At 42.6% G+C, this 27,327-nt stretch overlaps 1 protein-coding gene across 5 annotated transcripts in view; it reads right to left on the bottom strand.

The window, feature by feature from the left end:
• Positions 1-19,221, bottom strand: part of USP8 (ubiquitin specific peptidase 8) — a 32,481-nt gene extending 13,260 nt beyond the window's left edge. For 4 of the 5 annotated variants that reach the window (XM_066635157.1, XM_066635160.1, XM_066635158.1 and 1 more), the window contains exons 1-9: positions 19,113-19,221; positions 12,572-12,750; positions 11,027-11,171; positions 7,764-7,849; positions 6,220-6,373; positions 5,341-5,392; positions 3,519-3,663; positions 1,825-1,987; positions 1,080-1,224 (exon numbers count right to left, since the gene is read on the bottom strand). In XM_066635157.1, coding sequence (XP_066491254.1) covers positions 1,080-1,224; positions 1,825-1,987; positions 3,519-3,663; positions 5,341-5,392; positions 6,220-6,373; positions 7,764-7,849; positions 11,027-11,171; positions 12,572-12,675 — 994 coding nt within the window. In that variant the 5' untranslated portion in view covers positions 12,676-12,750; positions 19,113-19,221. The remainder of the gene's footprint in view (positions 1-1,079; positions 1,225-1,824; positions 1,988-3,518; positions 3,664-5,340; positions 5,393-6,219; positions 6,374-7,763; positions 7,850-11,026; positions 11,172-12,571; positions 12,751-19,112) is intronic. The other variant, XM_066635161.1, reaches the window with a different exon arrangement.
• Positions 19,222-27,327: the final 8,106 nt, after the last annotated feature.

The following is a 27,327-nucleotide window of genomic DNA, read 5'->3' as shown; positions in this document are numbered from 1 at the left end:
ATACATAAGGATAGGGGGGGAAAAATTTAAAACCAGGTAGGATAAGCAATGCAGCAACTTGCAGCTGGTCAAGAACCCTGGCTACCTACAGGCAATCATCTGAAAGATTAAAACCAACAGGACTCAGACATGTAACGGCAACTCTTTAGTCATATTAACACCCAAATTAAGCTAAAGCACAACCTATTTTGTCAATGAAGCAGATGATACACCCAGTATAGTTCACAGAGCATATTCCCTGCCTGAATTTATCCAGAATAGTCCTGTTGGAGAGAGAGAGAGAGAGAGAAAGTGTGTGTAGCAGGGAAAGGCAGTTAGGTGGGGGGGGGGGAGATTTGGGCTGGTTGTTTAGATTTAAAGTTACTGAAAGCAGGGCTTTGTTGGTACATCTGAAATGCGTTAAATTGATTTTGGTCTTTTTAACTGTAATTTTACCATCATTTTGATGGTTGTGAACCACGGAGCTTTGCTGTGAAAAAGGAAGACATGCAGGAGGTCTGGTCTAGAGGGTAGAGCCTCTTTTAGCCCGAAGATAACATCGGAAGGTCGCCAGTTTGAGGCCACTGGCAGCTCCAGGAATGGCGAGACCTTGAAGCAGCTGACAAGCCGAGCTGAGTTATTCCACCTGCTCTTTGGTGTGAGCGAAGAAGTGTCTTGGCTGCCCTTCAAGTGAGAGATGAAGGAGCTGCTTGTCAGCCTGCATGGGAGGCAACTGGAGGCCAGAAGTGATACCAGACCAGAAAGATCTATCTGAAATGTTGTGTTGTTCTTGCAAGACAGAACCTTTCTATGATTGTAAAAATCCCCTCGGAGATTTAGAAACAGCCTGCCTATGTAAACCGCCTTGAATAAAGTCAGAGGAGTAATCCGATGACCAGAAAGGCGGTATATAAATACCCAGTTATTATTATTATTATTATATTCACGTCTACAAATAGCAAGTATGTTTAGGAATGCAAACTGTGCATCCTGATCCGATGTATGTTTTCTTGAATCTACATCTACATAATTAGGTTGTGCATAGGACTACAGTATTAGGAAAATTTTTCCCTTCCAGGGTCTTTTACACAGTTACTTACAAGAGACAGAAACTGCTTCATTCTTGCTTCTCTGGGGTGGGGTTACTTTAGCATTTGTTGTATACTGGGGATAGCAAAGAAGCCAGTTCTCATAACCTCCTTCTAAGACTAACGGCTCAGCCTGTAGTACGGCTTTACTTTCCCACTGAAAGTAAAAGAAAGCATTGTATAAGAACTTCCAAATCACGCCTTTTCATAACAAGAAGAGAAACAGCTACACTGAAACTGGATTAAACCTTCTGCACACCACCTTAACCCTGCACACCACCACAAAACCATGCTACAAACTGGAGACCTTGGGATTTTTCCATCATGGCAACTTCATCTTCCCACTGCACCTGCTTTGTTTAACATCCTTCCTGAAGGACAGTTCTGGAAAACTCAAAAACATGTTCAGTACTTCTGTGATATTTTAATTCATCCTAATAAAAGATACTACCCTACTGTGTTTCAACCCTGCCTCAATGCAGGCATAATCCTCAATTGGGGCCAGCAAAAGCCTACTTCACTATTTCATGCCTTGGTTTGCATTATCCTTAACCATGGTTATATGTTCAGAGATAATAATCACTAAGGAAAAACAAACCATACTGAAAGCACTATGCCTGCATATGGAAATTTAGGCAGACTTCATAATTCTTTAAAATTTTTGATTCCTTGATAGATCTCTCAAAACACTGTCCTTGGCATACAAGGTTACAACTACTGAACTTCCCATTAACAAGGTAAATGAAAACCTGCTCACCTTGAAAAGCGCATCTTTGAGGCTGCGAAGGGGTGTTCCTATGTGCAAATCTTTTACAGAACTAAACCAGTCAAGCAGAACAACATAATTTACTTGACCCCTTTCTTTCCATGCCACTTTAGAAGAATCTGGGAGCTGAGCTTCAATCCGGTTAGCTGTGATTCTGGAGTTTGAAAAATACATATAAACAAAAAGAAAAATGCAAATATTTTAAACTCATATGGGAAATTTGACAATTGCTTGAGAAGGAGAGGGTCCCTCCCCCTTCAGCCTGCAATCTAGATTGCAGTAGTTGCTATCTGATGTTCGCATTATGGCAGTTGTTCACATTATGGCAGCAGTTCTTGGGCCTGACCTATCTATCTTTCAATGCTCCCAATGCTGTAAGCAATGTTTGCTGGCTGGCTTCTCATGTGAATAAGAGCATTTCCAAAAATATTTATCAGGAACAATTATATATTGCATAGCATATAGGACTCCTTTTATTCTGACAGAACCCTGTCATGTAGGTTAAGCTGAGAGAGTACCTGGACCAAGATCTCTGTTATTTCTTCTTCCTAAAGGGGGAATTCTACCTCCAAGAGGTTTTGAAAGGCTATAGACATACAACCTTGGAGGCAGGAATGGTCTTTTTTATTAGATCAACATAGGACTAACAGAAACAGAAGAGAGGTTGTTCATCCTCTTTAAGTTGACCTCACCCTTCTTCCCTGCCCTTTCCACTGTCTCGGTTCCCATGCCTCTTCCTTGCTGCTGCAAGGGACGTTTAAAGAGCTAGAACCAGTCCCAATTCTTCTCAGCTAGGTGCTGCTTGTCAGCCTTCCCACTGCCCAGTTGAGAGTGGGTGACAGCTGATAAAACCGCCAGCCATCACTCCGTCACCCAGGTGACTGGTAGGGCCACACCTCCTGCCGCCAGCTTGGCACACCCAAGTCTCCAAATAAGATTCATGGGTGAGTGAGGATTTGAACACAGATCTTGCTGGTCCAAGTCCTACACTCTAACCACGATCAGACATCTAACAAAATATTTCTGGTGCACATTCAAATGAGATGTGAAGACCAACTGCCTGTTATCTGCTCATTCCAAGGACTGAGTTGAACTGGGACATAGCCTGTACAAATGGACTCAGAGACATGGAACTGAAAGGAATGGGGAGAGACAATCAAGCAACAACTTGGGGCATACTTCACCGTGGATTCCTTGATACCTGTCTGTCCTCACCTTCATCTTGATGGTCATATGGCAAGCAACTACCACTATCACCACATGCACTCCATTTGTGATCAGTGCTATTTATTACAGAGGGTTATTTATTTCCCTGTTCTGTACCTTAACACCCAAAGGGCCCTGAGCTCTGAGTATTACTGAGGCTGCAATGCTATCTACACTTTCTTGGGAGTAAGCCTCATTGACTATAATGGGAGTTACTTCTGAGTAGACATGCATAGGATTAGGCTGTGAATTCTTCCATTTATATTAGTGAACATCATGACATCCCATGGCCAAAATTTCCATTGGACAATAAAGCACTCTCACAAAAATCTTTTAAAACTACTTTATGTGTGCTTTAGCCCTTTTATTATGGCTGGGTAAACAAGTGGTCCACATTTTCCCCATTCTATTTCTGATAAATGGTAAGCATCTAATCAGCATGCAGTCTTAAGGCACTATCAGGAAAGTTTATTCCATACCCTGGACTGATAGCTTCTTCTGGAACACTGACAGAATTTACAATGCAGGATTCTTGGTAATCTGTCAAGCTGCGGGCATCCATTATCATCAGCTTGATGCTTTTGTCCGTCATCATGGTAAACAATTTCTCTGCAGTTATTGCTCCTTGAAGAACAGAAAATATTCATAAGATAAAAGTAGAAAAGAAGTTGCCGTTAAAATTTTTTTGAAAGTGAGGACAAAGTATTCAGTTTTCACATACAGTAGATTCTCGGTTGTCTTCTTGAAAGATGCTTATGAACATGTGCAATCCAACATTATATGGACGCAACCATCAATTTCAAACAGAAAAGAAGTACAAATAAGTGACACAAGTCAGGGAAGAAAGTCTTAAAGAGAGGACACAGTGCAGATGGATACATATCTTACAACTTCCATGCTGCTTGATTGGGTTAATACATATTTTGAACCTCATTTCCCAATGCATATTGAATTTCTTTTTACAACAGTAGAAAGAATGAGCACAAGGTGAACAGAACATCCTCCATATACCTAGATCTTAAGAATATAAGATAATAAGAACAGCCCCACTGGATCAGGCCATAGGCCCATCTAGACCAGCTTCCTGTATCTCACAGCAGCCCACCAAATGCCCCAGGGAGCACACCAGATAACAAGAGACCTGCATCCTGGTGCCCTCCCTTACATTGGCATTCTGACATAGCCCATTTCTAAAATCAGGAGGTTGCACATACACATCATGGCTTGTAACCCATAATGGATTTTTTCTCCAGAAACTTGTCCAATCCCCTTTTAAAGGCATCCAGGCCAGATGCCGTCACCACATCCTGCGGCAAGGAGTTCCACTGACCGACCACACGCTGAGTAAAGAAATATTTTCTTTTGTCTGTCCTAACCCTCCCAACATTCAATTTTAGTGGGTGTTCCCTGGTTCTGGCGTTATGTGAGAGTGTAAACAGCATCTCTCTATCCACTTTATTCTTCCCATGCATAATTTTGTATGTCTCAATCATGTCCCCCCTCAGGTGCCTCTTTTCTAGGCTGAAGAGGCCCAAACGCCATAGCCTTTCCTCATAAAGAAGGTGCCCCAGCCCAGTAATCATCTTAGTCACTCTCTTTTGCACCTTTTCCATTTCCACTATGTCTTTTTTGAGATGTGGCGACCAGAACTGGACACAATACTCCAGGTGTAGCCTTACCATCGATTTGTACAACGGTATTATAATATTAGCTGTTTTGTTCTCAATACCTTTTCTAATGATCCCAAGCATAGAATTGGCCTTTTTTTACTGCTGCAGCACATTGGGTCGACACTTTCATCAACCTGTCCACCACCACCCCAAGATCTCTCTCCTGATCTGTCACAGACAGCTCAGAACCCATTAGCCTACATGTTAAGTCCTTAATACTTTAAGAAGTCACATGAACTTGAATGTTGATTGGCAAATGAAGGCAATTACTTCACCATGGCCCCAATCAAGCCAAGGCAACATAAAAAGCTTGGAACCACTGACTGCAAAGTAGCCTTTAAAGTTTAAATCCCCCTCTGGAATATTTATGGGATAGATTTGGCACACAACTGGGCTTTGAGTTCTGTCTTGGGGACCAGGTGGAATTTTTCCAAGGTCCAATTGGGCTAGTGACACATTGGGCTGGAAGGGAAGTTGCCTTTTCCTGTAGTGACTGCAAACTCACTGGCTGGAGTTATTTGGCTGTTTCTCTGCAGGCATTTTTCTATAGCACACTGCTGCTTGTGGTCTACTGAGGCATGACTTGCCTGGGCTGATTAGGATGGGAGCTGAATGTATTGATGGCACTTACCAGTTTCAAGCTGATCCTTTCTTTCCGTTGAACTCTTCCTCTCGCCATTGATCTACATTATTGTGAAAAGGCATTAGAAATTGCTATACTTAGCTGTTCTTGATACTTACTCATACTCATTCTCTCTCTCACCCTTTTCTTGAATGTACATGTCCAACAACTTGGCCATCAACTGTTTCTTTTTGAATAAACCACTGTCCACTTAACAACAGAAGTGGCCACCGATACTAACGATAGCATTTTTAGTTCAGTGAATGATGATTTGCAGAGCAGTGCATCAGCTTCCGCTTTCTTCCACAAGAGATCCAACTCTGCTCTGCCTACTGGGAAACGAGCCCTTTTTAAATAGAATATGACCCATGCAGTTTAGGCAGAATAGCCCCACAAAGCACAAGGTAACTGACTGCGAATTTGAAATCAAAGATAAAAGTTTTCCCTAATTCTGATAGGGGATTTTTGCCTCTGCTTCTCTACTGCAAAAAAAATTCAGCAGCACCTACACAGATTTAAGGCAGGCTAACAGTATACTATATGCGTATTATGTAAATGTGCAGCTCCACAGTCAACTGCTCAGATTCACAGTCAAAAGCTGCACTGGGGAGTGCACAGGGGGTTTAAGCAAACAAAGTACAGATTTATTCAAATGCATGAACTAGTCAAAGTGCTGAGCCTTGTCATAAAACCATATCACACTTTTAGATAGGTGTAAAAACATCACATGCAATACAGACACTTAGCACTAAGTAGCTGCTAGAGTTTGTTCTCACAAATTTAAATTATTTTTTTTAGATGCCAATAAATACTACTAACTGTTTTTTCAATGCAACCACCTCAGATAATTTTTTTTAAACCAAACAGAAGAAATGTTGTCCCAATTACCATTTGACTTTTTCCTTTGGAATCTGATGAAATATCTGAGGAGGTTTTGGCTGAAAGTTTTGCATCATCTTTCAATTCCTGTTTTTTCAAAAATTGCTGCTCTTCTTGCCTCTCTTTCTCTTCCAGTTTCTTCCGTACTTCTGCTTCTTCATATCTAGAAAAATATAGCATGAAAAAATATTTCAATTCTAATTCTAGAAGAAAAACTTTGACATGGTTTTACTTTACACTGCAGGAAAGGGGCAGCCTGGTGGAGCTTTTACATTTAAGAAAGTGATTACATGCTCAAGATTTACTTTTATGTTACTCTAGTGGTCAGAACAATTTGACAAAGTAAAACACAAAAATCAATAAGATTAAAAAAATAGTATTCAAAATGAAAATTAAGTCATAAACTGAAAAATGGATTTAAAAACAGGTCATATGCAATTACTGTTGGCAACCTTCAGTCTCGAAAGACTATGGTATCATAGTCTATGCAATAATTATATGTATAGTCATATGCATAGTCATATGCAATAATCCTTCCTAATTTTGGATGAGGCTTTCATGGATTATTCCAAAATGTTACCATCCAGGAACAGTCCAATTTTCTGGACAGTTGACCCAAAGGGCATCTTGGCAAGTATTGGTCTTCCTTAAGGTCAGTGTAAAGAATCAAGTTCAGGAGATAATGCAATGAATTTTCAACAAATTTTGCACCTTACAACACCTCAAAGCAATATTTTGTTTGAACTAACAGCCTCCAAGTAGCACAGAGGCTATGTTCTGCACTCTCAATGCACAGAATGTTTTTGGTAGAAGTTTATCTTAAGATATCTTTCCACTGCATGTTTCAAGGTCACAGTTTTGCACACCAAAACCACAGGGAGAAGTGAGAAATAATAACAGTTGCTTAATTAATCTATGCAGCAACATTATAGAGTCATGCAAACTATTGTTCGCTAGGCTTGGATGAAATCAGAACTCAAGCAAATGTGAGAAGGATGAAAGGAAGCCAAGACTCATGCTTGTGACAATAAACCATGGCTCAGCATCTGTATGACCTCAACCTTGAGATCCATAACATTGCAGGGTTTTAGTACACTTTAGAAATCTAACTTGCAGCCTTCTAAAATTATCTATTTCAAGTCTGATTCCCTGTGCCCATGACTGGTGGAAAATATACAGCCAATTTAGTGGTAGCAGCGTCCAGAAGGGGGAATAATGACTCTTGTTACCAAGTCAACTGGATCTCCTATTTCCTAAGGTTCCATGGCAAGTCGAAAATCTACCACCTGGGTCTAGCTTAATACGCGATGCTGTAATTCATAAAGCTAACAAAAGAGTTTTCACTTCAAGCATATCACATGGCCATTTCTAGAGACATCCTATAATCTGGAAGACTTTTTATAGCTTCTTGCTGAATTCTCAGCAGAAACTGCAGCAGGGGAAGAATGTCTTAATTGTGGTTAACAAGGATAGAAGATGGTATAATAAAAGATGGACAATAACATAGTAGAAGATGGACAAAATGTATAATGTAATGGGGTTTTGGCACATACCTGAGTTTAAGACTGTCTGAAAGCCTTTCGGCTTCTTCAATAGCTTTTTTGATATTTGTAGGTCCAAGTATTGAAAGAAAGTAATCCTGAAAATTACAAGCAGCAACGAAGTATTTCATTTTGTGCTACCATTGCCCAATGTACTGACATTCATTACCACTCTGGCACAATGTTGCATATGAATCACAAATAGTTTCAAAGAGAGACTGCAATCACCACTCGCTGTCATGAGCTTTTGAGGTACAAGAAATGAACAGCCATCTCATTTCTGGACTAAAAGGTATCTTTTAATGTGCAGATCCTCTTATACTTAGCAGGAGGAGAGCAACGGTCCCTATTCAAACGGTATAGAACATTCTTCAAATGGCTATTTGCTGGTGTCTCTTTTGCAGGGGCAAGGAGGGAGGCAGACTGGGGGCAGGATAGGCAGCACTCACATGCATTGATATCCTAGCCCCTTCCTTTCTGCCAGCGTTATAAGCCTCAGACTTACACCTGCAAAAGAGCAGGCATAGATCCAAGGAGTCCCATGTTGGCTGATGGACATCAGACACTCACTGGAGATGAGCTGGTGCAGGGGGTTGGAGGGAGGGAAGGGGTTGAACGGGACAGCGAGAAGATGGAGCAGGAAGGGAAAGAGGGATCAGGCTCGGGAGAGAGATACGTTGGGCAGTGACGGCACACACCAAATCCTGAGCCCCTTCCAGGGCCTGATCCTCCTACAGGGAGTAGCAACTGAGCTGGTGCAGGACTGGGTTGCCTCATAGTGGCTGCCGAGGCTTACCTCGTGGCAAGGGGGACATTTGTTACTCTGAGGAAACCTCCAGAAACCCCCAAAACCCTGCAGGATGCAGCAGAAGCTACGTTGCTGCACCATGTGGGAATTTAAGTAGGATTGGGGTGCTAATTTTGCCTGTGGCAGCCTTCCTTCTCTCAGACAAAGGAGTAGTCCTGGTATATCTTCTTCCACACTTGAGGGAGGCTGGCACTGGCTTTCCAGAGCCAGCAGCAGATCTGGGGAAACCTCGGCTCCCTTTCCTCTGTTAGAACATGACAAGTTGCTTACCTGTAAACGATGTTCTTTGAGTAGCCATCTGTGTAGTCACCTTGATGGGATCTGCACCTGTGCAGAGCCTCAATCAGAACTTTCTAGAGTTTAGCCCAAATAAATTCTGATGCCCGAGATGAAGAGCAGCTATACTGGTGTGAAGATCTCCAACCATGAAGAAGGATGTCTCTATCCCAGCCAGGTCAGTTTAGAGACACAGGTCAGTGGCCTTGCAAACCAAGTGTCAATACAGACACAAAGGAAAGAAAAACTAGAGGAAGAGAAAAACTCAGACAGAGAAAAGAGAATAAAAAAACAAAACAAAAAAAGAACAGAAGGCCAAGTTCAACCTGAAAATTCATTTGTGAAGGATGTCCTCTTTCTGCTTGTTGCAGTCAACAAAGAACTGGTCAGAACACACCCTACTGGGTATGTGCTCATGCTCCACAGGACAGGGTCTGTACCAAAGTTTCATTGGGCTAAGTTCTAGATAGGTTCTATTTGAGGCTGTATGCAGATGAGGATCCCGTAAGTGTGCCTACACAGAGACCCAAGGTAAATAATACTTGTTGTATATATCATTACACACACACACAAACACACACAGCAGCAACAGCACAGTGGAAGAGGTGTTAAAGTGAACTATCACAGTTCCAACATATACATTAAAGTCCAAACCTAACCTGCTCTGGAGCAGGCAGGCCAGCTGGCCTACACTGCAACCAGAGCAGGGCTAGGGCAGGTTGCAGGGCAACTTGGAGTTAATTATCCTTACCCTGTGACATGCAGCAGCTGCCCCTATGGGGCCACTTGGATCTGCACCACCTAAAGAGGTGGTGAAGATTTGAGCAGACCAGTGTAAGGCTAGGGCACTCGGGGGGGGGGGTTAAGATTCAGCCGAAGTGCTGGATCCTGGTCCCGCATCCTCTGGGGCCTGGACACCCATCCACCAGCTGGCCACCCTCCCCCTGCTCTGGAATGCCTTCATTCCACCTCTCCCCCCCCACCGTCCCCACCCCTGCGCCAGCTGCTCTTCGCCAGCCGAAATCTAGGAAGCAGCACAGGGAGGTTAGTACATGTCCATGTGCCAGCCTCCCTGAATCAAAACATGGGCAGGAGGTCTGGTCTAGAGGGTAGAGCCTCCATTTGCCTGAAGATAACATCCGCAGGTCACCAGTTCAAGGCCACCGGCACCGTGTGACCTTGAAGCAGCTGACAAGCTGAGCTGAGTTATTCCATCTGCTCTGAGCGTGGGAGGATGGAGGCCAGAATGTTGCGACCAGATCAGAAAGAAACATCTGAATGTTGTGGTTTCTTGAAAGATAGAACCTTCTTTCAAATTGTAAAAATCCCAATGGGGATTTAATTAACCTGCCTATGTAAACCGCCTTGAATAAAGTCCGAGGAGAAATCTGAGGACCAAGAAAGGCGATATAGAAATACCTGTATATAAAATACCTGTATAACATGCCTTATGGCACATTTGTGACACTCCCAGGCCAGCGCAAGGTACTTGTGCCTGCCCAAGAGCGACCCAGGATCGCGCCCTTACCTGCATAAGTGCATAAGGCAAAAATATAATGAAAAATGATCCTTTGACCACTTCATTAATGTTATCAACTGTGTCCAGGGGTGTTCCCAAATTGGAAATTGGGTCCTGGACTGGGCAGCTCTGACATAGGAACCATTACGCAAGTCCTGATAATGATAAAAGTCACCCAGGAACAACCGGAGCAGCATGACACTATCATCATTGATACTTTCATTTCTGTTGTGAATGAATCTGGGTACCACAAGGGATAGGAAGAAGAGGGAGAGTGAAAGGAGCATGCACTAAATCTGCAGTGTTTAAAAACCCTCTGGCCAGCTAATGATGAGACAACTAGAAGCTGTGGGTTGTTTGTGGTGGAGACTGCATAGAGGCCCAGGAGGTCTGCCCCAGAGATGGTCAGGAGGAGAAACAGGAACAGACTTCAACTCCCCACCTCTGCTATTTGCTCTGAAGCTGCATGAGGCTTGGAGACACCCCCCCCCCCGCTTTCTTCCCCTCTGGGATTGGATATAGCACCAGTGAAGGCCTGAAAGGGCCCATGCCACACCCAATGCATCCACAGCCTGCCAATCCAGGTAGTACAAACTACAACTCAAACCTTCAGAAGTAACACTTATCTTGAAATCTAAACATACATTATGTTACTGGCAACTGGATACATACCTGTTGCTGTTTGAAATCGGGCCTCTTTTTAATAAGATTATACACCGTCACATACTTCATGTAAAGTACATAGGCCTTTTCTTCATCTCTGTCTAACCGGCACTCCTCTGCTGCTTTGAAGATCTTAAGGGCACTCTGTACATAACTTGAAGTTGAAGTAGAGAATAAAAAAGTAAAATATTTACTTTATCATCATGATTACATATTACAAAAGAGCAAATCTGCCTTCTCCAACCCAAAGGTTTATAAACAAACTATTCCCTCTCAGCACATCGATTTTATGATCTCCTCTTGTAGAATTATTTTTTGCAAGTACTGCAAAACATGCTCTGCAGTATGTTAAATTCTACTTAAAAGTGATGACAGCCCACAGAGATGTTTCTTTAAATGGTTGGTTTAAATGCCCTATGTGCTAGAGCAACAGAAACAGTTGAAAATACTATAAGACAAATACTAAAAATCTGAACTGAAAGTTGCATAGGTAAGACATTTTTTCTAAATGCTGTAACATGCATTAACGCAGCTCCTCCCTTCAAGCAAGCTCAAAGCTACTTGTAAAAGATTAACAGGCATGTTTTAGCCGAGATGTAGCTGCATAGCAAAGGTGAAGGGATGACATAGGTAGGATTCAAATTAGTCTGACAATTTACAGCAATTCTGTGAAAGGGTTAAGAAACTGTATTTGCTGAAATGCATTATGACAAACAGCATTTGGTGACTAGCAATGGCACTTCTTTAGAACAGTTAATGATCTAGAGCAGCCAATCTCAAAATTTTCAGAGGCCCTAAGCTTGTTTAATCCTTGATGCACATAGCCTAATCAGCCCTGTCAGTTTTGTGAACTACCAAAATTGGGTCATGATCTACTGGTGGGTTCCAGACCCACAGTTTGAGAACCACTGATCTAGAGATTTTTCAAAACACTAAAACTGTTTTCCTTGTGTGTATACAGCACAATAACTGTAAAAATAGTGGTTTCATGGTAAGACTAGGAAACAAGATGGTGGATAACAGCACAATCCTATGGATATTTACTTGGAAGCAAGTTCCATTGACCAATGAGATTTACTGCTATGAAAGTGCGTATATGACTGCAGCCTAACAGCCCAATCCTAAAGGTGGCACCATCACCAGGTGCAACAGTTCCAAAGCTGCTACCACTGCATCCTGTGGCACTGCAGCCACCACCGGAGATCACCTTGGGGGAGGAGGACTTTCCCCCAAGCCCCACAATGGGGCTTCTCTAGTCTGCACCAGTTATTTTGCCAATGCAGACTTCATGTCAGGCCAGAAGGCCCAACATGGAGTTCAGGATCTAGTGGAACTCTTTGCTCTACCAGTTCCACCTCCTCCTGCCCTGCCCTCCCCTGGCCCAGAACACTGATCCCCACCCTTGAAGCCTTCACTGCTGCCTGGAGCTCTTACCTAGCTCCGGGCAGCATCTGGCCGGCACAGGGTGTTACGGACATGCCTTATGGCATATTTGTGACACAAGTTGGCCCAGCTCAGGATTGGGCCCTAAATCAACTAAGCCAATATCCATACCTCTTAGTACTGGTTTTCTCAGGTTTTATTTCTGTTTTTTTGTTAAGATCTTTCAATGAAGTGCAGAGGTATAGGTCTTTAGGTACAGAAGCCACAGCAGGCATGTTAATATATAGGTATTACGTCTCCTCAAAAGGACAATATAAGTCTTTAAGATATCAATCAACACTGGTTGTTTTCTGAAAAATAAAGATTTAAAATAGAACTTAATAGCAAATACATAAGACATATGTTTCTGATAGTTTTCAGAATGCTTGGTTACACAGGTTATACATGCAAGTAATGAAACAACCTATAAACTGATTAGATTACATGTTGACAGTGGCAAGTGGAAATTTATTCAACTTAAATTCTCCTTCAAAACTAGCTGTTATCAATTTTAGTTACTGGATATGAATTCTGTACATGTAACATTAATTACTGAAACATGAAAGATGTATTGGGAGAACACGCTACATACAGCAAAAAGCTATTTTCTAACATCCTCAGTGTGAAAATATATTCTAAATTACTCCATCCACTAATACAGCTGTTTTTTTTCTTTGATTCATCTTGAGAGAGTAGTTGTCACTATTTTTCTTCTGCACTATGGATTACTAATAAACACTCCATATCCTAGAAGCTTTCAGCCCTTTCTAAATATATCTTCAAGGTTCAACATGTTATGTAATTTTTGTTTTTCACCTCCTAAGCAATTAGATTTTGCTACCACTAACTGCAATATTATATTAGGCAGCATCTGAATATAGAGAGAAAAGCCTGTGGAACATAGAAATTGAGAGAAAAGAACACAGAGAAAAGTCATATATGAAATATAACTAATGTTTACTAATAACTGCTTCACATTAAATTTGCCAGCTCACTGTGGGCAGAGAACTGGCAGTTGTGAGTTTTTCCCCCATGGTTACTGTGTACCCAGCCCAAAACACTCTAAATGCAAGTGTTAATAATGGAATAAACAGTATCAGAAACTGAGAATTAAGAATCTTTTGATATTAAATTTGATGTGCTTTTCAAAAAATGGATAGATGTTTTAGTTCATTAAATATCTACTATCATTTGAGGGACATGAAAAAAATTACTGGGGTCCAATTCATGTTATCTGTGTGTGTTAACAGACACCAAAAACAAACTCATCTATGGTCAGATTTCCACGCTGCATTCTAGAATTGCCAGTTTGCCAACAATGGACAGGTGGCAAAAGTTGATCTCAGGCCAGTTTTGGATTGCTGTATTGCCAGGCTCTGACCTGGTACCAGATTCCTATCCCCAGCTGAAAGAGTTGGCACTCTTGTGATATCACAGAGCCCAATCTCAAAGATCTCAGGTTTTGGGATGCATCTGACCCAGTTATTCTCTTGATAACCTATGAAGTACACAATCTAACAGAATGTGCTCCATGCTCAGTGAAAGAGGTATGATGCTGCTCCATATGCACCAGGTGGCTCAATAAACAGCACAATTTAAACAAAATTATTATAATACAAAAAACAGTAATTATTTGCCGAAGAAATAAAATTATGTATAGTCTATGACTCCTGCTCCCCCCTCATTTAAATAAACCATTTTCAAAAGAGAAAATGTTGCTGTTTCTCTAAATCACACACATATGTAGACATTTATAGGCGCATCATTCTCCTAAAAACTGACGGTGGTAAATGAGACTCATTTCTAACCTCCCCCTTACACAGGAAACCTCCACCATGAACGGTTTACTCAATGTCTCAAGGAACTAATTCAAGGAGACTTGAGTTGGCAAGCAGAACAAAAATTTTTATGAACATCCTTAAACAATGGCTGCGAACTTTCCTCATTCAAAGTAGCCAAGACTCCAAGATTCAAATGATAGCCGTAATAAGTTGTAAGCTACTTCATCATTTACTGAGAGACACCCATTTAATATGGAAAATGGCTTTCGGGAATCGTCTAGAATCTATTCCACAAGATCCTACTTCAAGGTTTATGTTAACAAGATTCTCAGACAAATGATACCTAGGAACTCAAGATTTTCACAAACGAGATGATCTCGCACCAGTTCAAGGTTTACAGATGACAGCGCAACCCTATGCATGTCTTCTTGGAAGTAAGCCCCATTTAGTTCAAGAGGTCTTACTCTGGTAAGTGTATGCAGAATTGCAGACTTAATGATCTCATCTAGTTCTAAATTACAGGCTTCCATGTTTACTAAGGATATGAGTAAGCAGTGTCTCATCCTTTTACTATTTGTATCCTTGCTGCATTTGTGCCAGTTTTATTGTGAAACACCAAGCACAGTGTACTAATCATAAGGCAGCAGGTAGGAAATACAGTATTCTGTTTAGCAGTTCAATCCCTTCTCCTACAATTCTTTTCCTCACTGCTTCATGAACTACATTCTGCTTAGGGCACACTTTTTGCAAAACCAGACAGTCTTTTCTTGGGATCTGTTTGTATGAGTGTTCCTGTAACCAAAATAAGAGACAAGCAAGCTTAGAGCTCATATGCTCTGCCATTCCACGTTTCCCCTACTTATCCTTGCTCTACTTGTGACAGAGGAAGTAAGGTGTAATGAACATGTGATAAAGGCTCACGTGCTCTCATAACAAGTTAGAAAATAAAGTTATATAAACAGGATCTGATATGGAGGGGAAAATGTTTTTGAAAAAAAAGTTCTTTAAACAATTATTTCAATCCAGATCCAGGTTATATAAGACAACTATACACAATCCTGCACTAGCACTTATTCTTGGAGAATGTTAGCCAAACCATATGTCAATGGTCAATTTTCACAATGGAGAGAGGTGAAAAGCGGTGTGCCCCAAGGATCTGTCCTGGGACCGGTGCTTTTCAACCTCTTCATAAATGACCTGGAGACAGGGTTGAGCAGTGAAGTGGCAAAGTTTGCAGACGACACCAAACTTTTCCGAGTGGTAAAGACCAGAAGTGATTGTGAGGAGCTCCAGAAGGATCTCTCCAGACTGGCAGAATGGGCAGCAAAATGGCAGATGCGCTTCAATGTCAGTAAGTGTAAAGTCATGCACATTGGGGCAAAAAATCAAAACTTTAGATATAGGCTGATGGGTTCTGAGCTGTCTGTGACAGATCAGGAGAGAGATCTTGGGGTGGTGGTGGACAGGTCGATGAAAGTGTCGACCCAATGTGCGGCGGCAGTGAAGAAGGCCAATTCTATGCTTGGGATCATTAGGAAGGGTATTGAGAACAAAACGGTTAGTATTATAATGCCGTTGTACAAATCTATGGTAAGGCCACACCTGGAATATTGTGTCCAGTTCTGGTCGCCGCATCTCAAAAAAGACATAGTGGAAATGGAAAAGGTGCAAAAGAGAGCGACTAAGATGATTACGGGGCTGGGGCACCTTCCTTATGAGGAAAGGCTACGGCGTTTGGGCCTCTTCAGCCTAGAAAAGCGACGCTTGAGGGGGGACATGATTGAGACATACAAAATTATGCAGGGGATGGACAGAGTGGATAGGGAGATGCTCTTTACACTCTCACATAATACCAGAACCAGGGGACATCCACTAAAATTGAGTGTTGGGCGGGTTAGGACAGACAAAAGAAAATATTTCTTTACTCAGCGCGTGGTCGGTCTGTGGAACTCCTTGCCACAGGATGTGGTGCTGGCGTCTAGCCTAGACGCCTTTAAAAGGGGATTGGACGAGTTTCTGGAGGAAAAATCCATTATGGGGTACAAGCGATGATGTGTATGCGCAACCTCCTGATTTTAGGAATGGGTTAAGTCAGAATGCCAGATGTAGGGGAGAGCACCAGGATGAGGTCTCTTGTTACCTGGTGTGCTCCCTGGGGCATTTGGTGGGCCGCTGTGAGATACAGGAAGCTGGACTAGATGGGCCTATGGCCTGATCCAGTGGGGCTGTTCTTATGTTCTTATGTTCTTATATCTTAGATACACAGCTAAGAGACCATATCTGACTATAACTCAGAGGCATTAAAATCAACAGGGATTTCGTGATTGATTGTACTTTTCATATGCAGCTTGTATATGGATGAGGTAAAACTGAGGCTGCATCCTAAGAACTTCCCTGGGGGTAAGTTTCATTTAATACACTGGGACTTACTTCTGGGTAAACACGCATAGGATTGTGTTGCTAAATATTTATTTACTAGCCACCATCTTTGTTAAAAGCCATTACTATATAATAGTAGTTAAAACATGAGCAAAAAAACTGAGGAATATAACTATCTACCACTCAGTATTAACAATCCTAATGATGTTCAGCAATGACAGTTGACAACGCAGACATTTCTGCAACACCTTGGATTTGTGGAGATACACACACACACACACACACACACGCGCACACACACACACACAGAGGATCAACATATATAATATATATAAATTACTATTCCAATGCAACAATCTAGTACACAGATTTTCCCAATTTGTTACAAACTTCCATCCATCAGTCCCTTCTTATTTCACATACATCTTATGCCATGTGTTACCACAATATTTTCTGCTTGTAACAATATTTACACATACCACATACACACACTATGACTTCTCTTACTGACAAGCAGCATAGTGCATTGCATTAATGCATCCTGTACCGAGCGAGGAGGAATTCTACACTGGATGTCCTATAATCCGATTATCCTGTTGCGAACAGGAGAATTACTAAGGCCTTTTCTACACGTGTGTAACAGTTGGTATGAAAATAGTAAGTGATCATCACACGCTGACTCAAGAGGAGCAGGAAGAGGGAGATACAGATACATTGGCAAATCTAGTACCACTGAATATGCAGCCATACATATTCTCAAATACCAGAATACAAGGCCATGAAATACCACCAGTCAAAATACTGCTGTGCGGGAGTACAAGTGTCACCAGTCCATCACCTACACTGCTCCTGCTTACTTTCTCTTAAGGTACAGTTCCCACTAGGTATTAATTACTAATACTTATATACTGCTTTTCAGCAAAAATTAGTTCAAAAAGCAATTTACATAGCAAAACACATCAATAAATGGCTCCCTGTTTCTAAAGGGCTCATAGTCTAAAATAAGACAGTTGTGGGGCTGTGGCAACTCACAGGAATGAAAAAGCTTGAAGACCACTGGACTAGAGCACCACCAGGTAAAGGAAGAAGCATCTGATGTAGTCCTTCAGGTACAAGGAGATTGTCTCACAGTCATGCTCAGGTTCTTAGCAAATGTACTCAAATAGCTTTTACTAGTGCCAGGCTTCATGGTAAGTCTTTCTGCTCTCTCTCTAATAAGAATATTTGGTTGTAGTGAACAGTGCTGGGATGGCATTGTGGGGGTGGGTGGATAGGGTCCTGGGAGAGGGGCAGGATCAACAGATATCACATATTGGGGTTGTGGCATGACAAAGGCTGAAAGCCACTGCCACAGAGGATTATGTGGATAAGAACATAAGAAGAGCCCCACTGGGTCAGGCCTAAGAAACTGGTTTACTTACAGATCTACCCACAAACAGGAGAACATAAGAACATACAAAGAGCCCCACAGGATCAGACCAAATGCCCATCTGGTCCAGCTTCCTGTGTCTCATAGTGGCTCACCAGATGCCTCAGGGAGTACACAAGACAACAAGAGGCCTGCATCCTGGTGCCCTCCTTTGCATCTGACATTCTGAGACAGCCTACTTCTAAAACAATGAGGTGGCATATACCCATCATGGCTTGTAACATGTGATGGACTTTTCCTCCAGAAATTTGTCCAATCTCCTTTTAAAGGCACCCAGGCCAGACAGCATCACTGCATCCTGTGGCAAGGAGTTCCACAGACTACACACTGGCTAAATAAATATTTTCTTTTGTCAGTCCTAACTCTCCCATCACTCAATTTCAGTGGCAGTCCTCTGGTTCTGGTGTTCTGTGAGAGGGAGAAGAACAGCCCTCTATCCATCCCCTTCCTAATTTTGTATGTCTCAATCACATCCTGCCCCCTCAGACACCTCTTTTACAATCTAGACTGAAGAGAAAGGCCACACTTGTAATGTGTAATTGACTTTTCCTCCAGAAATTTGTCCAACCCACTTTTCAAGGCACCCAGGCCAGATGCCACCACCACATCCTGTGGCAAGGAGTTCCACAGACCAAGTCCACTGTGCTTGTCTTTAAAATGCACATCTCATCCCTCCCCAACAACAAGCTAAAAAAAAGTCAAGCGTGACTGTGACAAACAGGTATCAGGAAACGCTGCCAGGGGTTGGCTGTGGTCTCCCCATAGAGAAAAAGAGGGGGAGGGGATGCAACCCTTGTTTGTGTCACGTGTGAAAGAGATTCTTGTGGGTCAGCAAGGACACCACTTAGTGGTTGTGGTTCCCCCCTGGGGAAAGGGACCCCCCCCAATCAGCAGCCCTGCCCTCTGGCTCCCCCTGCTGTGCCCAGCACTGCCACCCACTCCCTCAGCCCCTGTGGGTCTCCCCCTCACGACCCCCACCCCTGACTGGCCCAGGGAGGCCTCAGCGCCCCAAAGGGAAGCCCTTTCTTCCTCCCTCCCCCCCCCGTCCTGTCAGCCGTCGCCCCCCAGACCCCTCGCCTCTCACCGCCTCGGGGGTCCCGCGGCCTCCTCGCCCAGACGCGGGGCAGGCCCATCTCCTGGGGGCGAAGCCGAGAAGGAGAGGCTCTAGGCGGCCATGGCTTCCGAGGCGGAGCTGGGCTGGGCGGAGCGGAGCCACTGCGGCCGGTGGGCGGGGATTTTCCACTCAGCTGCTGGGCTGGAGGCCGGCCTGGCAGGGAGGAGGCCGGCCTCACCTGCGCGCTCTACCTGTCCCGAGCATCCTCTGCGCTAAGGGACTCTTGCGCAGCTGCTGTGCGCAGCGGGGGAAGCCTGGGGGGGCAGGACCCCAAGAGGGGCTTTGTGGGGGGGAGGGAAAGTTTGGGGTGGTCCCTTCCCAGGGGGGTGAGATAGGGCAGGGGGAGGGTGGTGGCAGCGGCAGCGGCCAGAAAAGTCTTTGGGGCCCAGGTCTACCTGCCCGGTGGCATAGCTAGAGGGGGGGCGAAGCTCCGTTTTGCTTGGGTCTTTTTTTGGTGTGTTATGAATAGGTATGTTGATATTTATTCTATGGCAGTCATGTTGGCAACCTTCAGTCTCGAAAGACTATGGTATTGCGCTCTGAATGGTGGTTCTGGAACAGCATCTAGTGTGGCTGAAAAGGCCGATTCGGGAGTGACAATCCCTTCCCCACTGGGAGCAAGTGCAGTCTGTCCCTGGTCTGTCTCCCTGGCTATGGGCCTTCCTTCTTTGCCTCTTAGCCTCAGTCTGTTGGCCAAGTGTCTCTTCAAACTGGGAAAGGCCATGCTGCACATCCTGCCTCCAAGCGGGCCACTCAGAAGCCAGGGTTTCCCACTTGTTGAGGTCCACTCCTAAGGCCTTCAGATCCCTCTTGCAGATGTCCTTGTATCACAGCTGTGGTCTACCTGTAGGGCGCTTTTCTTGCATGAGTTCTCCATAGAGGAGATCCTTTGGGATCCAGCCATCATCCATTCTCATGACATGACCGAGCCAACGCAGGCGTCTCTGTTTCAGCAGTGCATACATGCTAGGGATTCCAGCTCATTCCAGGACTGTGTTGTTTGGAACTTTGTCCTGCCAGGTGATGCTGAGGATGCGTTGGAGGCAGCGCATGTGGAAAGTGTTCAGTTTCCTCTCCTGTTGTGAGCGAAGAGTCCATGACTCGCTGCAGTACAGAAGTGTACTCAGGATGCAAGCTCTGTAGACCTGGATCTTGGTATGTTCCGTCAGCTTCTTGTTGGACCAGACTCTCTTTGTGAGTCTGGAAAACGTGGTAGCTGCTTTTATCTATGGCAGTAAAGGTCTAGTAAAGTAGTGGAGCACTTGCAGGAAGTCTTGCAGCATGCAAGGGGCCCCTCCTTTTCCAAGCCACTCCAGGGGGGGGGGCACAGAGGCATAGCCAGATGGGGGGCAAAGCACTAAGTCATGCAGGGAGCCTCCCCTCTGGAGTCTGGGCCAATCAGTTATTTAGGATTTCGATCCTGCATAACTTGCATGCATAACACACTCCTTCATGGCAAGTGGATCTACAATGGAAAGATCTACTGGAGCAGGCCTTTTTCCTCCCAGATTTGACACTGTGTTAATTAAGCCATTTCTGCCCAAGTTGCATATACACATCAGGGATCAAATGTGTACACCTGTGGGCTGGGCAGAAATGGATTAAGGATTGAGTCATGTATGCATTCCTTGGGCCAGTAGATATGGCTTGTAGTAGCAGCTGCCAGTGTGCGCTCAGCATCCCATGCAGTCAGCTAGTTCCGGTGAGATCAGAAATTGTAAGATCCCAGGAAATTTCTGGGACCCCCTTTTGACCCTTTGCCCAGGTACAAATTACCCTCTTTATCCCCCCCCCATGGGCCCTACTGGGGAGCAACAGCTATTTTGAGGTAGGTGGGAAGGAATGGCTTCAAGACACCTGGCTTCTTCCCCCTACACTTTTTAGTGTATTAACATTAATGAGAAAATAAAAACACAACAGCATAATATTGCATATTTAATATGGTGCTTTGCCACTTTTAATTATTGAAAGCCACCTGGTACCTTTGGTTTTTGTTTTTTTTTAAGGGAAAAGCAAAGTTAAAAACCAGGTTCGTTCATAAGAGATAAAATTGCAAAAGCAGCACAAATTCTATGGTATCTTTACCCAGAAGGAAGTTCTCTGTGTTCAGTAGAGCTTATTCCCAAAGTAAATGTGCACAGGATTTGTGGTCCAAAATAATGGTATATAGATGGTAGTTTACAAATGTGCTTTGTTTCCATACTATATGATAAAAACCATAGAGATGAAATTAAAAGCCTTGTATAATGTATGGAATAGCTTTTGAAATGCAGAATCAATGGGAGAGCTGCCAGGAGTCATCAAGGGAATATGGAATATTCAAGTGATTTCAGAAGCCTTGAACTACTTTAATTGTAGCAGATTAGGATTCAGTCTTACCTTGAAGACTACAGTGCTGTGGAAAGCACAGAAATGAGTTAAAAATTTCTTCTGTCTCCGTACAAAAAAAGCTGCACAAGCAAAGGCCATAATCTAATTCCAAATAAAGATAACAGGACAATGTTAGAAACCAGAATAGTTTTGGAGCAGAGAGGTCATTCCCCTCTGATGCTGTACTTGCACCCACCAGAGTCAACAATTTTTTGGGATGAAGTGAGCTAATTGTCAAGGTGATCCTTGGAACAAATAGTTTACCCAAGGTGATGGAAATACCTTAAATCATTTTATAAAATTAAATGTCACCAACTATTAATACTATGTAAGCCTAACCTGAAACAGAGGAACTATGATCAGTTTTTAATCAGATAAAATAGCTCAGGTTTGCTTGTACGGACAGGACCAAACCATCTCATGGAATTTTTTATCTAGGGCCTCCTTATGAAATATTACCCTCTAGGCTAGCCTGTTGCACCACAGTAGAATCCAAGCCTGTTATAAAACTCTGATCTGTTTATAATACATATCATGTGGATAAAGGTTTGTGCATGCCTAGCATCAATGAGTAAGTGGCACACTGCACAGTACAGAAAATAAAGGGCATTGATGGGCCACATCTAGATTTGCTAAACTGTCTCACAAGAGATCAGTAATGTAAAGCACCATGTAGACTTGAGTTACACAGAAATGCATAGTAATAATAAGCAATCAGAGAATTGTGATTAGAGAACAAAGTGACTTACAGCACAGTCTTGTGCATTCATAGGTAAATCCCACTGGGGGTTCAATAGTTCAATAGGACTTACTCCCAAGTAAGTGTATATACAGGATTGCAACCACAGAGATACAGTTGTACAATTGACTAATATTACAATTGGTTAATACAGTTAGCCAATACAATTGGCTAATATTATAATGCCATTGTACAAATCGATGGTAAGGCCACACCTGGAGTATGTGTCCAGTTCTGGTTGCTGCATCTCAAAAAAGACATAGTGGAAATGGAAAAGGTGCAAAAGAGAGTGACTAAGTTGATTACTGGGCTGGAGCACCTTCCTTAAGAGGAAAGGCTACAGCATTTGGGCCTCTTCAGCCTAGAAAAGAGGCTCCTGAGGGGGGACATGATTGAGACATACAAAATTATGCAGGGGATGGACAGAGTGGTTAGAGAGATGCTCTTTACATTCTCACATAACACCAGAACCAGGGGACATCCACTAAAATTGAGTGTTGGGAGAGTTAGGACAAAAGAAAATATTTCTTTACTCAGCATGTGGTTGGTCTGTGGAGCTCCTTGCCACAGGATGTGGTGATGGCATCTGGCCTGGATGCCTTTAAAAGGGGATTGGACAAGTTTCTGGAGGAAAAATCAAATCTGGAGGAAAAGCCATGATGTGTATGTGCAACCTCCTGATTTTAGAAATGGGCTGTCAGAATGCCAGATGCAAGGGAGGGCACCAGAATTAGGTCTCTTGTTATCTGGTGTGCTCTCTGGGGCATTTGGTGGGCTGCTGTGAGATACAGGAAACTGGACTAGATGGGCCTATAGCCTGATCCAGTGGGGCTGTTCCTATGTTCCTAATAATATACTGTGTTTCAACTGTTAAGAGCTTTATTTCTGATTAATAATGTAAATACTGTAGAAGCATTTGAACATGAGGGCAAAGTAGGTTCTGAAGAGGGGCAAGTTCCCCTTTTTAGTAGCTGTATTTCCAGCCACAAAATCAACGGTGCTCTGGGGTGAAGGCGCAAGAAGTGAGAATGCAATTGCCGAACCTTGTCCTTAGTAGCATAAGGCTGTAATCTTAAGCGTATGTGTAAGTCCAACTGAATACATATAAACACGTAAACTAAATTCACTAGAACTTGCTTCCTTATTATTACAGCCTTATTTGGAAACTTAAATCAGTGGGGTTTTTTTACTAACTAAACAAGTATAGGATCTGGGTATAAATAAGCATTGCTATTTTACAGTTACTTCTATCAGTAAAGTACGTATATTACACCTTATTAATCTCTTTTTAAATGGATTATGAGTTATCAAACTAAATGCTTGGTAAAAAGAAATATTAGTTTATCCTAAAAGGTTGCAAGGATGTTCTCAGTTTACCCAAAAATAAAGCAGAAGTCACCCAAGTCTCTGCATTCATAGATTTGTGTGCAGTCAAACTTTTCTATTTTTCAGTTAATCTTGATTAGCAAGTTCCACCTCCTGAATGAATTGTTCTATTGTCAAGCAGAAGTTCCCTTGTTACACTGTACTACTAGGATTTGTCCAGGTTAGAGGGAGCATCTGCAGCCTGAGAACAAAGCTGTCAACTATGAGAACATACATTTTGTCTTAGTACTAATTAGCTGTAAGCCCCTAGTCCTATAACCACCCACATTCATGTCTCTTTCCTGAAACATCTGTAGGAACAATGAAGCTGAGGCATCAGTAATAAATTCTGTGCCTTAAGCCCAAATCTTAACCAGCTTCCCAACGCTGGCATAACGGTGCCAATGGAATGTATGCTGCATCCTGCAGTTAGGTGGCACTCATGGAGGTCTCCTCAAAGTAAGGGAATGTTTGTACCCTTACCCCGGAACTGCTATGCCCTTATGCCGGTGCTGGAAAGTGGGTTAGGATTGTGCCAAAATTCTCATAACTACAGTAGTTCGTAGCTGTTTGCAAACCTCATATCAAATAAGGCAGAGTGATCTCAGCCAGGGAAATGAAATCTCTCATCCATTGATCAAAGGAGTAGAAAAATAATGTTTCTTGGCAGAAATAGCCCATGAAATAAATGCTTCAACCCCTGGGATTTATTTGTGAAGTCTTGCAAGTTTCTACTGTTCCCTCTTTCATGTGTGGAGGCAGTCACTATAGGGAGTCAATCTGCAGATAGCATCCATATTCACTTTCCTTATCTTCAGAGACAGTGTGGTATGGTGGCATTAGATCAGGACCACCTGCATTCAAAGCGTGCTCATCTCAGCAGTACAACCCTATACGTGTTTACTCAGAACTAAGCTCGACTGAGTTCAATTGGACTTACTACTGGTTTGTATAGGATTGCAGCCAAGGTGACCTTGGACTTGTCACTCATCCTCTAACCCTTCTCAATTGGCAAAAATTTAGAGAAAGTAAGGAGACTATGAGTACTCTTCTGAACTTCTTGGAGGAAAGGAGGAATAAAAACAAGAACTACCACCATTTTAACAGAGCAAAGCTGCAATCCTATACACACTTTCCTGGGAGTAACCCCATTGAACACAATGAGACTTACTTCTGAGTAGACATGAATAGGATTGCACTGTAACTCATGTAGAATTGAATATTAATGATATACCCTACCAATCAAACAATATACTGCTATTTTAAGAGTAGTAATGTGTAAGTACTTTAAAACCTAATTCATAATCAGTTTTTATTAGCTTTTAACATTAAAACAAAAGAGGAACATATGAAATGAAAGCAGATTAAGGGGGAATGTCTTCACTTCATCTGCAGAACTGTTTGTTCTAAGAGGGGAAGCAACTGGGACAAAGATTAAGGTCAAACAACAGCTTGTATATTAGGAAGTTTACAGGAATCAGATTCAAGAGACAAAAGTGTGGGCTAATTAGGAATGCAGTAGGAGTAAGGTATACCAGATATATTAACTCAATCAAATTTGAAGCTTTGTAATAATTGGTTGAAATCCATATTAAAACCTTTATAGCAAATAAGGTACACATACTCATGTTCATTCAGTCTGTTTTGCAAAAGCTCTGATGCTTCACCTACATCCTGTATGGCAGGGGTGCTCACACTTTTTTGGCTCGAGAGCTACTTTGAAACCCAGCAAGGCCCGGAGATCTACCAGTTTTTTTTTTTACAATGTTCGCGCCATCATAACATATAACATTTATGTGTACAATGTATGTTGGTGTACCTTGAGCCCCACTGAGTATAACAGGACTTACTCCTGAGTAGACATGCCTAGGATTAGGCTGTGAGGCTGCAATCCTAGCCACACTTACCTGGGAGTAAGCCCCATTGAGTACAATGGGCCTTACTCCCGGCGTTTCCTCCCAGAGGCACCTGAAGGGGGGGGTCGGCACTCCGCGATCTACTCATTTTGCCTCGCGATCTACCGGAAGATCACGATCCACCTATTGAGCACCCCTGCTGTATGGCATACCAGACTTTCAATTCTTATGCTCCTTATGATTCTCTGTACCATAAGCACAGCAGCTTGTGGCATAGTCCTCATTTTTACTATGTGAAAAGCAAAGAACTATAAGCAAACAATGTGCTTCTACATGCTATAGGGAAATGACAACATTTCAAAATGCAAGTCCCTCTCTCTCTGGGCAAAAGCTACTCTGAACTGAGTGACATCTCAATGGGCAATACAAAAGGACAAAATCATAATAGAACTTGCAAGTTAAAAAGTAGGGTGAATGTTTGCCAATACTAATTTAATCAGTCACCCACTACTACCAGCAGAAGCTTTTCCATGCTAATTACAGCATCTCTCCCCAGGAACACATCCATATGGAGAGTTTAACAGTGCCTCAGGTCATTTGCAAAAACAGACTATTACACCTTTTGCCCTCAGTTTGTTTTTTGCATACAAAACAGTTTCGTGACTCATAACTCATTTGTTATAATAGAAGTTGCTTTGGGCTAGCTCCAGTTATGTCCAGTCAATTCAGAACAGCATATTATCTCTCCATGCAAACAGGCTTTATTGCATGAAGATCCTCAATATTTGAACTGGACCTCTGACAGTCAATGTCCTTATGAGTCAATCTCATGATGTGTATTCTTTATACAGTACCATTCATGTACATTGAACCATATAGAACAGGGGTGGCCAAATTTGCTTAATGAGCCACAAATGATTAACTTCAGATGTCTGAGAGCTACACAACATGAAGAAATATCACACACACAAACACACACATTTTGTAACAAAATGTTTATATAAATATTTTTTTAATGTATAGTATTTTCCATGTTTGTGGATTTTAAACAATTTGTATTAGTTTCAAAAATAAGTAAAAGGGGTAAAACAGCTATTTTTAATCATACTTGTCTTAGGGCGCAATCCTAACCAAATTTCCAGCACTGGCATAGCTGTGCCAGCGGGGCATGTGCTGCATCCTGCAGTTGGGGGGCAGTCACAGAGGCCTCCTCAAGGTAAGGCAATGTTTATCCCTTTACCTCAGAGCTGCATTGCCTTTATGTCAGTGCTGGAAAATTGGTTAGGATTGCAGCCTTCGTAAATATCTGGTCAAAACATGGAGGAAAGTATGTAAAGTAGTAAAACTAGTTTATGTAAACTAGTAAAATATTTTAATCAGATATCACCTTATAAAATTGTCATTTTTATGACACAAAAATACATTGCTACAATTACACAAGCCAACACACATTTTGCTTCCTTAAATGTTACACCAATTCCTGGTATATTTGGGGTGCCAATTCCAAAAATGGCATCCGTTTTGCCCTATCACGTCTAGTTTTGGAGACACAGCATAGCCTGTTTAGTGAATGGTTCAAGCAGCTTCCTCATGAGGAAGCCATGAGGAAGCTGCTTGAACCATTCACTAAACAGGCTATGCTGTGTCTCCAAAACTAGACATGATAGGGCAAAACGGATGCCATTTTTGGAATTGGCACCCCAAATTGGGAAAAACTTTTCTGACCCTCCATTTTGTAGGCCTGCGTTATCAGGCTATTTACTGCTAGCAGGGGTCTTGTGAGTCTCCATCTTGGCTGCAAGTCATTGAAAATCCAGCTGATGTTGTTCAGAGCTGTATGAATTAGCTTTGTTAG

The sequence above is a fragment of the Tiliqua scincoides genome, chromosome 8 (genome assembly GCF_035046505.1).
Source record: "Tiliqua scincoides isolate rTilSci1 chromosome 8, rTilSci1.hap2, whole genome shotgun sequence".
Taxonomy (NCBI): domain Eukaryota; kingdom Metazoa; phylum Chordata; class Lepidosauria; order Squamata; family Scincidae; genus Tiliqua; species Tiliqua scincoides.
Note: the sequence above shows the minus strand (reverse complement) of the source record. Positions and strands in the feature narration are given on the sequence as shown.